Raw genomic sequence first — 15,428 nt, forward strand, 5'->3', positions numbered from 1 at the left:
CTTTCAGGTCACGACCAGGGCTCAGGGGAAGCCTGGTGTGACCAGCTCTGGCCTGGGCTCCAGGCCTTGCATGCCTGACCCCACCTCTCTGCCCCCCAGACAGTGCGCAGCGTCCGCCGCCGGCACTGCTACCCACCCACGTGGCGCCGCTGGCTCTTCTACCTGTGCCCGGGCAGCCTCATTGCCGGCAGTGCCATCCTACTCTATGCTTTCGTGGAGACCCGAGACAACTACTTCTACATTCACAGCATTTGGCACATGCTCATCGCTGGCAGTGTGGGCTTCTTGCTGCCCCCTCGTGCCAAGACTGACCACCGGGTCCCATCTGGAGCCCGGGCCCGGGGCTGCGGTTACCAGCTGTGCATCAATGAGCAGGAGGAGCTGGGTCTTGTGGGCCCGGGAGGGGCTGCTGTCAGCAGCATCTGTGCCAGCTGAGTGGGGCTTGGGGCCTGGCCCTTGGGGAACATGAGCTCTTCCTTGGGGCAGAGAGCCCTTCCTGCATTCTTCTGGGGAGCCTGGAGCCCTTCCAGGGACAAGAGACAAGTTGCATTTCTTGAGGACATGGAGTCTTTCTTAAGGACATGGAACTCTTCCAGGGACCTGGCACGCTTCCCAAGGGCCTGAAGTCCCACATCCATGGAGTCTTCTTAAGGACTGGAGCCTGTGCAGGGCCACAGAGCTCCCTCAGGACCGAGGAGTCCCTCCTCGGGGTATGGACCCCTTCCCAGGGATGTGGAGCCCTCCTGAAGACATGGACCCCTTCCCAGGGAGACAAAGCCCTCTCAGGAGCATGACATTGTTCCTGAGGAAATGGAGTCCATATTGGGGAAACTGAGTCTCCAGATCTTCCCAGCAGCTCAGCAAGCCTGGCCTCAGGCTTCCTTCCCAGAGGCATCGACAGAGATGTGCTGTGCTGGGAGTGGGGGTCGCAGGACAGATGGGTCTGGGACGGCTGGCATCCTGACTTGATGCAGGCGGAGTCTGGTGTGTCTCCAATGAAGTATTTACTGGTTCTGTGCTGCCTTTTTCCTGGGCCAAGGGTGTGGGGAGCAGGGGAAAGAGGGACTCTGAGGAAGTCAGCAGGAGTGATGGGAACCCAGCCAGAATGAGCTACAAGAGCTAATGTCTGAGACTTTTGCCCACCGCTGCAGGCTGCAGTGGCTCGGGGTGGGGAGTTGTGAGTGTGTGTGTGTGTTTGTGCGAGTGCTGAGAGGATTTCAATCAGTGAGACAGACCTGGGAAGGAAAAGGAAAGGAAGTAGAGGTCCCAGGAAATTGGAATAGCAGGTACAAATCTCAGATGTGCTAGAAATATCACAAGAATCTAATTTCTATTTTGAGCCCCCATTTTGCCTGAGTGCCAGAAACATAATCTTTTGTCAACCCAGAATTTCTTCTCTTTCCACAAGGGTCACAGCTGAGATCTGAGGGTCTTACATAGTGCAAAGATGTTGGGAGAATGTTCTCTCTGATCACCAGGGTCCACGCTGCACCCATCGTGTGAGATTTCCATCATCTCACCTGGTCCCCAGTCAGCGGTGCAGGCAGGCCATCCCAGAGTGGCTTTTTGTTCTCATATGCATGGCCTTTTCCTGTCCTGAGGCTTTCTCTACCACTTCTCTGCCATCTGCAAAGACCTGGACCATTTCTACCCCGGAGTCCTGCACTGGGTTTGACTCCACCAGCAAAGGCATGAGTTGCTCCACCTTTCAGATCCTACAAACCTGTCCAGGGACATGGCCTGGGGAGTGGGGCTCGGGGCCCCTGCCTCTGTGCTGGTGTTCTCACTCCAGCGTCCTCCTCTCTCCGTCTTCCCAGCTCAGGGAATCTCTGTTAATCTGGAGATGGGGAAGGTTTGCTTTTGCTTTTCATGTTTTATCCCAGATCTTTTGTCTATACCTCAAGTCTTCCTTGTTCCCTTTAGGGTCTATGCTTTGAAGCTCAAAAGCCAGGAAAACATCCCTTTGTTCTCTGCTTTCTGCAAGCATGTCTCTTCCTTGGGGCGCTGAGCAGAGAGTGATGTGGCCAAATGAGTGATGAGAAGAAGCAAGAGGTGTGGGCTAGGTGTCTGTTCCTGTATCAGAAATATTAGTCCATAACATTAGGATGTATAGAGTCAGGTCACTAGGACTCATGAACCCAAATAGGTGGGATTCAGGACAGAGTCAGCAGAGTACAGAAGACGCTGAAGAAGCAGACAGAGCTGGGACAGACCCCACCCAGCTAGGAAGGATCAGAAGGGGCTTTCCAGGAGGGGGAGGGGTTGAGTGAGGATTGAGTGAATTTCTATAATGCCAAGATGTGGGGAGAGTGTTCTCTCTGGTCACCAGTGTCCACACTGCATTCCTCCCCTGAGATCGCCATCATTCCATCTGGTCCTCAGTCAGTGAAGCACTTAGAACACAGCACAGTCCCTAGCCTGGTAGGTGATGAGTGTCCAATATATTGTTAGCTAAAGGTCACGAAGTGTTTGAACAGCAAGGGGAGACACAGAGGCAGGAAAGACTGATATTTATTCAGGAACTGGGTGCAGGGTGTCTGGGCATGGAGAGTGTGTGTTGGTGGACTGGGGGTGGAGGCAAGGAGCCAGTAATGAGGTCAGATGGATATATGGGGTCTGGTGTTTATCCTATGGGAAATGAGGACCCAGTGGAAGATTTAAGTGGGGGAGGAGCATGATCTGATTGGTGTTTTGATGACTGGTGCAGAGGATGGATTTTGGAGAGAGTTTGGAGGAGGAAAGTACAGCGACACAGCTGTTGCGATATTTGAGAGAGAGATTCTCTCAAATGCCTCTTAAGGCAGTGTCAGTGGAAGGGAGGGACTGACTGAGAAGCTGTTAGGAGGTGGATTCTATAGGACTTAGTGACTGATTGGATGTGTTGGGTGGTGAGGGATGAAAGTCTGTGATGACTGCCGTGTTTCTGGCTTAGTGACTTGGGGATGATGGTGTCATTCCCTGAGAAGGTGACACAACTTTGGAGGGCAGAATGATGAGTTCACTTTTGGACAGTTTGAGTTTGAGGTGCCTGTGGGATTCCTGGGGGGAAAACACCAGCAAGAAGACTGGTCTGGACAGAGCAGCTGAACCAGGTCTGGAACCCTGGCCTCTTGGCTCCCTCAATGGGGTCCATGGTTATCTCCTGACTTGTCATGCCTTCCTTGAATACAGGCCTGTGGCACCCGGACACTGCTGCTCCCTCGCTGTATCTGTCCACCAAGTGCTCAGCAGCACAGGGTGGAATCCCCAGATGGGGACATTGTGAGGCCTTCTGAGTGGCAATTCAGTAAACCTTCTATAGGGAAAGGTCTGTGGGAGCTGCAGAGATGAGCCAGAGCTGCTTGAATCCTGCCCTCAGGGAGCTCACGTTGTGGTGAAATACCACGCATGCAAAGCAGGATGGGATGGGAACCGGGTGAAAGGCACCGACAAAGTGAAGGAAAGAGAACACTGTCAGGGCGCAACAGGAAAGGGCGTAGGAAGGAGACGGTGTCAGCTGCTGTGAAAACAGTCCTGGCTCTTACAGAGAACAGTGTGAGCGAAGACACAGGCGCAGGCAGCACAGATAAGGTGATGGGGCAGGTGGTCCGTGCGAGGGGGTTGGTGAACATCAGGCTGAAGAAGCAGGGGTGGGGGCACAGTTGCTGGAGGGCCTGAGGTCTCAGCTGAGGAATTTGGACTTAATGCTGTCGTAATGGGGAGCCGTCAACGGCTCTTGATCAGAAGAGTGTTGAACCAGTCAGGGTTTGACCAAAGTAGCAGAACCACTGCGAGTTATATGAGGGGTTTGTTACAGAGACAGGCCTATTCAGTGGTGGGAGCAGTTGGAGAAGACTGTGCAAAGCTGTTACCTGTGCATTTGGTGTTGGGCCTGAAGCCACTGTAGGTCAGCTGGGCTGTCAGGTGTGCAGTCGGGGAGGGGAAGGGCAAACTAGCACCAGGAGGAGCAACTTTAACTAGTGTCTGGCTCCCACTGCCTTCAGTCTCAGTGACACTGAGCTTGGTGACCTGCAGGAGAAGCTGGCACTCTTTGCCATGGAGCTGCCCTTGGCACAGGACTCAGAACAGCGGCAGGAGGTGATGTGCTGGGACCTGGAGGGTCACCAAGGCGAGCCAGCAGATCAGCAGCCGGTGAGAGTGCTGGCTGCTTGGCTTCTCCCTCCAGACCTCATGCAAATTTCTCCTGTGGTCAAACCCAACCCAGAACCGTATAGTGAAGGAAATGCTGGGAGTCGTGGTTCCAATCTGGTTGGCATGGCCCAGTACAAGCCACCACGAGGATCTGCCAGAGCTCTCCTGGGACGGCTAAGCTGGCAGCTGCCGGTGAAGGATGGGTGATCAGAGAGAAAGACAAAGCTCGAGTAGCTCTTGTGTTGACTGTAGGGTGGTGTGGCAGTCATGCGGCTGCTCACAAGCCTCTCAATCCTCCTCTCTTTCCAGACATGTGGTAATGTGCCTCCCCACCCCTGCATGCTCGCTGTGGCCATGTGCCTTGCATTGGCCAAAGAACTGCAAGTGTAAGTAACATGCCCGCCTCCAAGTGGAAGCTTTAAGGGTCAGTGCAGGCGTTGTCACTTTCCCTTTTGTTGTGGCGACCTGCAATGTTCCATCACTGCTTCTCCTGAGTCCCAGAGGGATGAAGTTGATGCTGCAGAGCAGACCCCACAGCCAGCCTCTAAAGGACCTGCGGCATGAGCGGGAAATCAACCTTTGTGGTTTTAAGCCACTGAAATTTGAGGTCGTTACCATAGCAGTGGCCTCGCCTGTCCTGCCTGACTGAGCGGAGAGCGGGTCTCTCCCTGGCAGAGCTGTGGCCGCAGTTCTCACCTCTGCCTTCCTCAGGCTGTAGGTGATGGGGTTCAGTGAGCGTGTCATCAGCCCATGGAACAATGGGATAATCTTATCTGAGTAGGGGTCCTTGGCCTTGGGCTCGAAGTACATAAAGGAGGTAGTCCTGTAGAAAACCACCACCACTGTGAGGTGGGCAGAGCAGGTGGAGAAGGCTCTGCGCTGGCCCGCAGCAGAGGGCACCCTAAGGATGGCAGCAAGGATGGAAATGTGGGATAGGCAGGTGAGCAGCAGTGGGGCCAGCATCAGGACGGCCGTGGCCACCATTAATAGCAGCACATTGAGAGAGATGTCCCCACAGGCCAGTTTAAGCACTACCAAGACCTCACAGAAAAAGTGGTTGAGGATATTGCGACCACAGAAGGGTAGGCTCCAGGGGAGAGTGGCCTGCAGCAGTGAGACAGCAGAGCCTGCCCCCCGCTCAGCACTGCCATCCGCACATACATCTGCCCGCTCACGAGCTCGGTCACCTCAGTGGCTGGCAGATAGCCACAGAACGGTCCCTACACCATCACAACCACGAGCAGGCACTCCGCGGAGCGCAGCGCCAGGGTCAGCTACATCTGCAGGGCGCAGCCAGGAAAGGAGATGGTTCTCTGGGCTTCCAGGAAGTTGACAAGCATGAGAGGCACAAAGGAGGATGTGCCACAGATGTCCATGAGGGAGAGGTTGCTGAGAAAGAAGCACATGGGGCTGTGCAGGTGTGGGTCCAGCGGGCTCAGCCTGTGAGGAGGGAGGGCCCCAGCACAGTCACGGAGTGGAAGCCTAGGCAGAGCGCAAACAGGACCTTCTCCAGGTCATGGTGCCGTGTAGCCCCAGCGGGAGATGTTCTCTCGCAGCCGGCTGGTTTGCCCCATCCATCTCATTCTCTATCCTTTGCCATCTGGACCACACAGGTGTTGGAAAAAGCTCTGGCTGGCCTGGGAGTCAAGCCACCTGGATGTGTGACCTGGGGCAGGTCAGCCCTGCTCTAGAGTTCAGTTTCACCATCTGTATCATGAGAGAGTGGACTTCAGGTCTGCAGGTGGCCTTCTCAGCTCTCACGCAGCTTAGGGGACATGAGGCACATTCTAGTCCCCGAGGTCTTTGCGGTTCTCCTCAGGGTAGGCTCAGGGAGACAATAGAGCAGGATTCAGGTTTGTCGTGCTCCTTTGGAATCTAAAGAGTTCTTGGCTGTTAAAAGGAAGCGTCTTTTCTAGGTTATAACTTCATATGACTGAATTATACCCGTAGTATTTCAGATTCATTCATTTGCTGAATGCTTTTTGAATGTCTGCTCTGCGCTAGGTATTGTTTAGATGTTGGGGCTGTGGCAGTGAGAAAAATAAGTGGACAGAAAGATGCCACACCTGTCTCAAGGGCTGCCCCCTCTTCCCTGGATTGAGTGAGATGAGCTCTGGAAGGCAAGTGGGTGTCGGGCAATGCTCACCTAGTGTTCCTTTGGATCATAAAGGCCAAATATTTCCACTCCATAGGATGTGTAAGCCTGATTTCTGGTCATCTCTCTTTAAACAATCATAGACCATCTGTTGATTTTTTTTTTGGCTGAGGAAGATTTGCCTCACATAACATCTGTTGCCAATCTTCCTCTTTTTGTGTGAGGAAGATTCACCCTGAGCTAACATCTATTGCCAGTCTTCCTCGATTTTGTATGTGGGTCGCTGCCACAGCATGGCTGCTGACAAGTCGTATAGCTCTGTGCCTGGAACTGAACCTGGGCTGCCAAAGCAGAATGCACCAAACTTAACCCTTAGACCACCGGGCTGGCCCCCATCTGTTGATTTTTAAAAGAACATACAAGAACAAAGATATCCCAATAGAGCCACTGGTCATAGGATTTAACCCTGATCACGAGAGCCAAGCAACTTGCTTCTTGGCCTCCATATTGCTTTTTAGGATAAATGATTCTGGCGACGATGTCACACAAGGAGAGAAACCAGGTTCTCATCTGGCAGAGGTGGTGCCAGTCCTTGGCTGGCTTTATCAGGGGAGGGTGGGAGAGGCTGCAGGCTTCTCCCAGGTGGCTTTCAGTGCTCTTCTGAGCTGGTCTCACTGCCCCCTTGGGAAATGCATGACATTGGTTCACAAGAAGGAGCCCAAATGTCCCCAAGGCACAGTAGTCTTGTTAGGAAGTTGTCAGGCAACCCCTGGTCTAAAGGAGAAATAGGAGCTGATGTGTCATTTGGAAGATAGAACCGTGTCCTCTGGCCCCTTCTCTCCTGGACTGACTGTGAGGCCAATGTCCTGTGACAGCGCCAGAGCCCTGTCTGTGCTTCAGGGCTGAGTTTCCCCTCGCTCCTCCTCAGCTGCACCCACTGCTTGGCAGGGCCGCAGGGCGCACCATCTCCTGAATTGACCACGTCTCTTCCCAGCGCGGCATCTCGCTGAGAAGTCCCCTTTTGTAGGCAGGTCCTTCCTCCTTTCCTCAGTTCCTGCTCATTCCTCAGAGCCCAGCTCCAGCTCACCTCCTGGCTCCTCCCTCCTGCGCCTTGCAGAGTGACGTGCTCCCACAGCCTTTGGCCATCCCTCTGTGCACCTGTCTCCTCTACTACCCTTGAGAGCAGGACTCCATCTCCCTCCTTCTGGCAGCTTATACAGTGAGTGCTGCCAAGTGCTGTCACGCAACAGATATTCAATGCATGATCCAAAAAACGCAGCTTTGTATCCCAGCTTCAGCACTAACTAGCTGTGTGATATTGAACAAGTTGCTTGGCCTCTCTGAGACTCAGTTTCCTTCTGAAAAACTGGGGATGCTTGTAGCTCAGATGAGACATACACAGGAAGGTGCTGGTGAGCCGGCTGGCGCTCACATGGTGGTACTTAGGCTCCAGATCAAAGACTGCATTTTCAGCCACAGGACACCTCCCGGACAGGAGCGCTAGGTCTGTCACAGCCACCTCTCTCCTCAGAGCCGGGGCCAGTTTTGCCTCCTCCAGCCTCAGTCATGGTGATTGTTAAGGGAGTTTCTGGGACATTCAGGGGCAGTTGATTAATCTGGGTCAGCAACTGATCTTAAATCTTATCCTCATGAAAATTTAGAGGTAGGATTTCTCTCGTGGAGGTTTGGCAAAAAGATAAAGAATTGCCGGAGTGTGCTGGGTCACTCATTCACTTACTCAACACATGGTTGTTGACCCCTCTTGTGCTGGCCGTGTGCTGGCACTGGGGACATGGCACAGGCAGACGTGGCTCCTGCACTAACTGCTTACACCCTTCCCTCACTCCCTCGGCGACCTCAGACACAGCCCTTCTTCTCTCTAGGCTCTAGAAACCTCTGAGATTCTCTTTTAGTCTGGGATATAAAGACAAAGTAAAACCTGAAATCTGGAAAAAAGGAGTTACAAGGAAGCATCTTCTCTAGGTAATGACTTCATGTGGCTGGATTACGCCCACACTGTTTCAGATTCAGTTGTAAGGGCTTGGTCTTTGTTGGGTGTGTTGCTACCAAAAGGCTATGTTAACCCGGAATTCTGACACTGGATGCAGGAGTGGGCTGTTTTCAAGCAAGAGGTGGGAAACCCCCTGCCTGCATCCCTCTCCCTCGGCCTTGTCTCTGACCGAGTGGCAATGGCAGAGGCACTTCGGGCCTTTTGTGGTGCCTTGCTTGCCGCTACATCCCTTCACGCCTGCCTGTGCCAGCCTCATCAGACCACTCTCCATCGAGGGGCAAACCCCGCACGCTCCTGTCTCGTCCCTCTTCTCACGCTCTTTCCTCAGCCTGGAGCAGCTTTTCTCTTCCACTCATCTTTTTTTTTTTAAAGATTTTATTTTTCCTTTTTCTCCCCAAAGCCCCCCAGTGCATGGTTGTATATTTTTAGTTGTGGGTCCTGCTAGTTGTGGCATGTGGGACGCTGCCTCAGTGTGGCCTGACGAGCGGTGCCATGTCCGCACCCAGGATTCGAACCAGTGAAACCCTGGGCCGCCAAAGCTGGAGCACACGAATTTAACCACTCGGCTACGGGGTCGGCCCCTCGTCCACTCATCTTTTAATACATCTCTTCTGTGCAGCCTTCTTAGATGCCTCTGTACAGCTGACCATCCCGGCCACATGAGGCTCGCACAGGCATTAGCACAGGTGAATTTCATTCTGCATTACATTACAGTTAGTTCATTGTATCTCTCTCTCTGACTAGACTGTGAGCTCTTGAAATCAAAGGACTGTGTCCGACTCATCACTAACCCCTCCAGGGCCTGCACCCCGGAGGGGTCGTGACTGCCATCTGAGATCCAGTGGCATTCTGCCCCAAATCCTAATCCCAGTCGTCTTCCCTTGAGACCACCCCCTCCCAATGCACACACCCCAGCGAGGCAGTGCAGCCATTGTGGTTGCTGGGAGAAGAGCTTTTGGGGTGCCAGCGTGCTACCGGCAGCAACAGCGGCTTTCTGAAGAGGTAACTCAGGACTGTGGTAGGTGTCCTCACAGTTTAGGAGTCTGCACATTCATGGAAATTAGAACCAGCCCAGGAGGCCACAGGCTCATGGCCCAAAGAAATAGGTCTGTGTCTAGAAAATACTATGCTGCCAGGTTACTGACAGCAGCAGAGGCACAGGCTAGGACACCAGGGAGCGGCTGCTGTTAGGCTGGGGCGTCAGTTAAGAGGAGGTAGGTCATGCTGCAGTAACACAGCCTCGTAGTTTTAGTGGTTTACTGTGTCAAGGGTTTATTTCTTTCTCATGCTGTGTGTCCATTGTAGATTTTCAGAGGTCTCTGTTCCCCTCAGAGACCCTGACTGATGGAGGCTCCACCATCTGAACATCATCAGTTTATTGTGGCCTGGGAAGAACTCACTGGAGATTCTCACCCCCGCAGTTAAATGCTCTGACACAGAAGTGACACGTGTCGCATCTGTCCACAACCCACTGGCCTGGGTAATCCTACCACATACCCAGAGGGAGGAGAACCAGAAATATTGCTCAGCAGCACATCTGCATTTGAGAACAATGGCGTTTCACAATATACTCAGAAAACCACCCTAGCATCTATCCGCCAACGTCCCACTCCACCATGTCCTGGTAAATCAGCTTCACGGAGTGATAGGGACTTGAGCATCTCTGAGAATAACTGTCGAATCCTGCTCCCAGGTTGTCCACATCCAGAGAGGTGGGGCGACGCCATGGGATGAGCCCTGGACCGGGACCGAGAGCCGGGTTTGACTCTTGCTTGTGTTCCGATTCTGCTCTATGACCTTGGTCAAGTTTCTCCTTCTGTGAAATGGAGCCATTCAATTAGGTGGTCTCTGGTACTCTGTAACCTCCAAAACATTTCCTCACATTTTTCTAGCAACTTCCAACCCTGAGGTCTGGCAGACCCAGGGCCACATTACAGGTAAATATCATATCAATTTCATTGGCTGGTAAATCTAGTTTTAACCATTTAATACTTGTTTTAGGCATCACAAATTATTTTAAAAGAAAGGTAAGGGGCATAACAAGAAGCAAGCCCCTGTTAGAATTTCCCTGAAGTGCCTGGATCTGGGATTCCTGCTTCCCTACCTCCTTGCTGTGCAGCAGCACAGGCGAGTGTGGGCTTTGGCCTCAGACCAACCGGGGCCCAGGGCCCAGACCTGCCACTTGCTAATGGTTTTCTCAGCCTCAGCTTCCTTACGTGCATCGTGGAGATAAGAATAGAATTTCTTCATGGGGTTATTTTGAGGATCCAGTGCAATGATGCACGCAAAGCTCTTAGCATAGAGCCGAGCACGTGGTGAACATTCAATAAGTGGTAGCTGATATTATTAGTATGATCATGTCCCCTTAGGCAAGCAAATATTCTGTTTTTGTATGTTTAGGAAGATTTCATGAAAATAGAACATGCTAGATGGATTCTCCTTAACCACCTACCTGTGGCCCGGTGGCATCCGTGCGCGCAGGTAGCCGGAGTGGGCTGCAGCTGAGCTGGCCTGAGCCTGGCAAGAGCACAGCAGGGAAGTGCTGAGTTCATTACCAGCAGACACACAGTGCAGGGATGGGCCAGGGCTGAGGCCCTGAGGACTGGTCTCCTGGTCCCCTGCCACATGGCTCGCATGCTCCCTGCCCTTGGGGACCTCGTAGTCCCTGCCCAATTTAAAGTTTAAACTCTGCAACTATACAGTATAAGTTTGCGGGTTTGGCAGCTGTGGGACTTCAAGACCCCAGGTCCTTGCGCTGCCCCAGGAGGGCCTGGCTGAGGTGAGGTGGGCACAGGAGAGACCCTGGACAGAGGGTCTGAAGAGCGGGTCTCATTCCAGCACTGCCCCTTGGATCCGAGGCTTGGGGGCTGTGACTCCCCTGCCCTGGACCTGGACATCCTGAGCTGTGAAATGGGGTGTCTCCTCGCAGGATTGTTGTGATGACCTGGATTCAGGCAAGTTCAAGGGAAATAAGTTGCTGTGTAGGCTGGGACCCTGAGCTCTGGTGAAGGCCCGTTAGTCCAGGGGCTGGTCAGATGCGTGGTTTCTGCAGGTCTCCTCTTCCATCTCCTTCTCTTTCCTCTCCTTCACAATAAAGAATGACAACCTGACACAGTTTGGGGACTAAAAAACAGCCTTAAACAAAGCAGCAGCTGCTGCAAATTTTCCCATTATACTATGATTTATCTTTTGGAATTTTTGTCAAGAACGCGGGTCAAAGTAAAACACTGGAAAGATGTTACCACTGATTTTCTAACTGCTCAGAGAACAGCGCCCTCTTGCCGCTCCGTGTGTGTGGGAACTCCACACATCTGAACAAACTCATCACCACCCCTAACTTCCCCATCTCGTGCCTCAGTGGCTGGTAGCGCTGTCCACCCAAATAAGCGGACACAGCGTCAGCCACGGTCTTCTTCCCTCCCTCACCCACCTCTGCAATCATGGGGCCATCCCAAACACTGCTCAGCCCCGCCCTGTCTGTGTGACCGCCCGCTTGGTTCAGGCCTCATCCAGTGCCTGGATTGTGGCAACAGCTTCCTCACTTCCTGCCCTAAGGCCGGGGGTCCCTTCTCATCTGTGCTATACCCTGGAGCCAGGTGATCTTCCATTCCTTAAAAATCAATAACGTTCATTTTAAGTTCAAAGTCACGTTCATTTTAGAAATATTGGATGGTATTGGAATTAATTAATTAAGAAAACAATGCTTATCTATAACCCCATTACTCAGAGGAAAGAACCGTTGGTTAATTTTGGTCATAATTTTCCAGAATTTTCTACATATCCACTTATTCATATATCCATAAGAAAAGTACTTAAAAAAATAAAACTGGGATCCCACTGAATACAAAGTTATGCATTCTGTTTTTTTCTATTAATTCCAGTGTGAACATTTCCCATCATCAAATATTCTTTTTTTTGGGTGGGGAGGAAGATTGGCCCTGAGCTAACATCTGTCGCTGAGCTTTCTCTTTTTGCTTGAGGAAGAGTGTCGCTGAGCTAACATCTGTGCCAATCTTCCTGTGCCAATCTGCCACAGGGTGGCTTGATGAGTGGTGTGTAGTCCATGCCTGGGATCCGAACCTGCAAAGCCGGGCCACTAAAGAGGAGCACGTGAACTTACACTCTAGGCCACCAGGCCAGACCCTCAAATATTCTTCAAAAAATAAGATTTCTAGTGGCTGCATCACATTCCATCAGTGGACTCCACCAGGATTTATTTAAACATTCCTGTGTGGTGGAACATTAAGATTCTTACAATTTTTTGTTCCTGTAATCAATGCTGTGTTAATATCCTTATATATAAATCTTTGCACCTCTAATTATTTTCTTAGACTAATTCCGACAAGTAGAGGTGTTGGGTCAAAGGCTCTGGGCGTTTTAAGTCTCTTTGTTCATGCTTCCAACTTGCTTTGCAGGAAGTTCATGTTAATTTACTCCATCCCCGCCAGCAGGATGGCTCACTACCTACCTCATGGCATCTTGGCTAATGAAAGACATTTAAAAAAATTCTTTGCCAATTTCATGGGTGAAGAATGGTATCTAATTGGTAACCTTTCTAACAGTAAATGTGACTGTAAGCCACCAGTGCCCATGGGATAAGGTCCAGACCCCTGTGCTGGCCTCGAAGGTGCACAGCTGGCAGCCTGCACTCGGGCTTGGTCAGCGGTCAGAGAGCTCAGGTCTCCTCTCAGGCTGTGAGCTGCTGGCCTGTGCTTCAGTTCTCTGTGCCTCTGTTCTGGCCAACAGAGGAAGGCGGAACAGGGCCTGGGAGGGGACTGAGGCCTCTTGCAAAGGCTGTGCTGACCGACAGCCGGGGGCCGGGGAGCTGGACTGCTGCTTGGAGGCCCAGCCCAGCTCTCCCATCACACAAGTGGTGCCACTGAGGCCGAAGGGGGCAGGGAATACTGATACTCTGTGAATCTGGGTACTTTTTCACTGTGTGTTGACTGAGCTCTCAGAAAGGAAAGCTGGGAAGAGCCTGACCACTAGGAAGGGACAGCTATGGCAGGATCCCAGGGGGTGGGGTAGGTGGGTAGAGCAAGTCTCCCCTGAGTCAGGCGAGGCCTGGAAGCTGGGCAAGGAAGTGCCAGAAGCTGCTGCTGCCACTAAAGGAGACAGGGGAATCCAGGCCCAGGGCTGCTCGGGGTGACTGGGGTCCTGGTGGCTGGACGGGTCTGGAAATCTTGGTTTCAGGGCCTCATCATCTACTGTCACCTCCCAGGGGCACTAGGCCATGCCTGTCATCTCTGAACTCCATCTCAGCTCTGCTTAGATTTGGGAAGGACCCCAGGCTCTGCCATTATCACCCCTACATTAATGCGCTCATTTCTTTATTGCAGAAACCTGTGTGGGGCCTGGGGTTGGGCAGGACTGGGCCTTGGGACAGAGCGGAATCCAACACTCCCTGCTCTTACAGTCGTGTCGAAGATAAAGCAGGAGGTGCACAATGAGAGGAGCAAAGTGGGGAGGCTTCCTGGTGGAGGTGGCATTCGCGCTGGGCCTTGAGAGTCAGGCAGTCCTTTCACATGTGGAGCTGTGTGCCGGGTGGGGGCTACCTTGTGGGAAGAACAAGAAGGGCCCAGAGCTGGGCAGTGCTGGGCAATGTTGAGCCTCATACTTGGCCGGTGTGTGTGGCTGTGAGGAGGGAGTCTGTGGGGCAGAAGCCTGGGGGTTAGTCAGGGCCAGCAGGGCCAGCTTGTGAGGGCCTCGAATATCCCACCAAACAGCTTACACTTTTTCCTGAGAGCAGTGGGGAGCCATTGAGGGTTTCAGTCGAGAGTGATGCGATCACACACCCCTGGGAGGAGAGACTGGAAGGAGGAACAAGCCTGCCCGGAGGCTGGTGTGAAGCCGCGGGGAGGGATGGCGGGAGTGGCCTGGGGACGGGCAGCGGGGTGACTGTGAGGAGCTGGTCTGTGGCAGGATCAGTGGGACTTGGTGCTGCCTTTCTGGGATGAAGATTCCAGACCCGCAGCCCTGTGCCCTGCCCCATCCTCACCGTAGGCACGTGACAGCCTCGCCTACTAAGCTGCAGAGCCCGACCTCCCTCACCTGGAGGTCCGTCTCCCGCCCCACACCTTCCTGGCAGTCTCCTTCACCTCCTTGTTCCTCAGGCTGTAGACGACAGGGTTCGGCGTGGCGTGGCCACGGCGTGGAGGACTGTGAAGGCCTCGTCAGAGACGCTGACTGCCCTGCTCTTGGGCTTCAGGTGCATGCAGGTCACGGTGCCATAGAAAAGCAGCACCACAGACAGCTGTGCCGAACAGGTGGAGAAGGCTTTGCGGTGCCCAGCGGCTGAGGGTACCCTCAGGGTGGTGGCCAGGATAAGTGTGTAGGACAGGCAGATGAACGCCAGGGGCACAGGCAGCAGCAGAATGGCACCCACCAGCAGGAAGCCCTCGTTGACCGACGTGTCACCGCATGCCAGCCTCAGCACTGCCAGGATCTCGCAGGTGAAGTGACTGACCACGTGGTGGCCACAGAAGGGCAGCCTCATGGCCATGACTGTCTCAGTCACTGACTTGAACAGACAGAGGACCCAGGCGGCTCCTGCCAGCAGCAAGCAGAGCTGGTGGCTCATGATCACAGGGTACCTGAGTGGCCAGCAAATGGCCAGGTAGCGATCGTAGGCCATGATGGCGAGCAGCAGACACTCTGTGGAGCCTGTGGACAGACTCAGACACATCTGGATTGTGCAGCCAAGAAAAGAGATGGTCTTTCGGGCTGATAGGAGATGGACCAGCATCAGAGGCACAAAGGTGGAGGTATACCAGATGTCCAGGATGGAGAGGTTGCCCAGGAAAAAGTACATGGGCGTGTGCAGGTGGGAGTCCAACACACTCACCACCAAGATGGCTGTGTTCCCCAACAGGCTCACCAGGTACACGGCTGAACAAAGAGGGAAGAGCAGGCGCTCCAGGGCTAGGTAGCCAGAAAATCCTTTCAGAAAGAACTCAGAAACCTCTGTCCTATTGACTGGCTCCATACTGCAGGGCTGTGGAGGGACATACAGCTGGGATGGAGGGAAAGACGGTGCAGGGTGGTGAGGAGCCACAGAGCGAGCTTCTTTTGAGATGAGGCATATTGCTAGGGTCTTTTCCAGCTCTGGCATGCGCTCTCTTTGTGACTTTGGGCAATCCCTGCACCTCTGGGCTGTAATTTACCCATGTGAAAAATGAGGATTAATTTGGA

At 53.1% G+C, this 15,428-nt stretch overlaps 2 protein-coding genes and 1 pseudogene across 28 annotated transcripts in view; 1 reads left to right on the forward strand and 2 right to left on the reverse strand.

Moving 5' to 3' along the window:
* TMEM8B (transmembrane protein 8B) overlaps positions 1-1,014 on the forward strand; it is a 28,346-nt gene extending 27,332 nt beyond the window's left edge. For 15 of the 27 annotated variants that reach the window (XR_011432382.1, XM_070250684.1, XM_070250695.1 and 12 more), the window contains one exon: positions 100-1,014. Coding sequence is in view for 26 of the 27 variants with exons in the window: in XM_070250684.1 (XP_070106785.1) it covers positions 100-435 (336 nt within the window). In the remaining variant the exon portion in view is untranslated. The remainder of the gene's footprint in view (positions 1-99) is intronic. The other 12 variants (XM_070250682.1, XM_070250687.1, XM_070250685.1 and 9 more) reach the window with 1 other exon arrangement.
* Positions 4,765-5,667, reverse strand: OR13E17P (olfactory receptor family 13 subfamily E member 17, pseudogene; annotated as a pseudogene).
* On the reverse strand, positions 14,347-15,222 carry OR13J1 (olfactory receptor family 13 subfamily J member 1). The gene has a single exon (XM_014736262.2). It carries the CDS (start codon positions 15,220-15,222, stop codon positions 14,347-14,349), a length of 876 nt encoding a protein of 291 aa, XP_014591748.2.
* Between the last annotated feature and the right edge of the window lie 206 nt (positions 15,223-15,428).

Source organism: Equus caballus, chromosome 25 (genome assembly GCF_041296265.1).
Source record: "Equus caballus isolate H_3958 breed thoroughbred chromosome 25, TB-T2T, whole genome shotgun sequence".
In the NCBI taxonomy this organism is placed as follows: Eukaryota; Metazoa; Chordata; class Mammalia; order Perissodactyla; family Equidae; genus Equus; species Equus caballus.

Coding starts and splice junctions, on each gene's coding strand:
- OR13J1 (XM_014736262.2), bottom strand. CDS start 15,222: ATGGAGCCAGTCAATAGGACAGAGGTTTCTGAGTTCTTTCTGAAAGGA.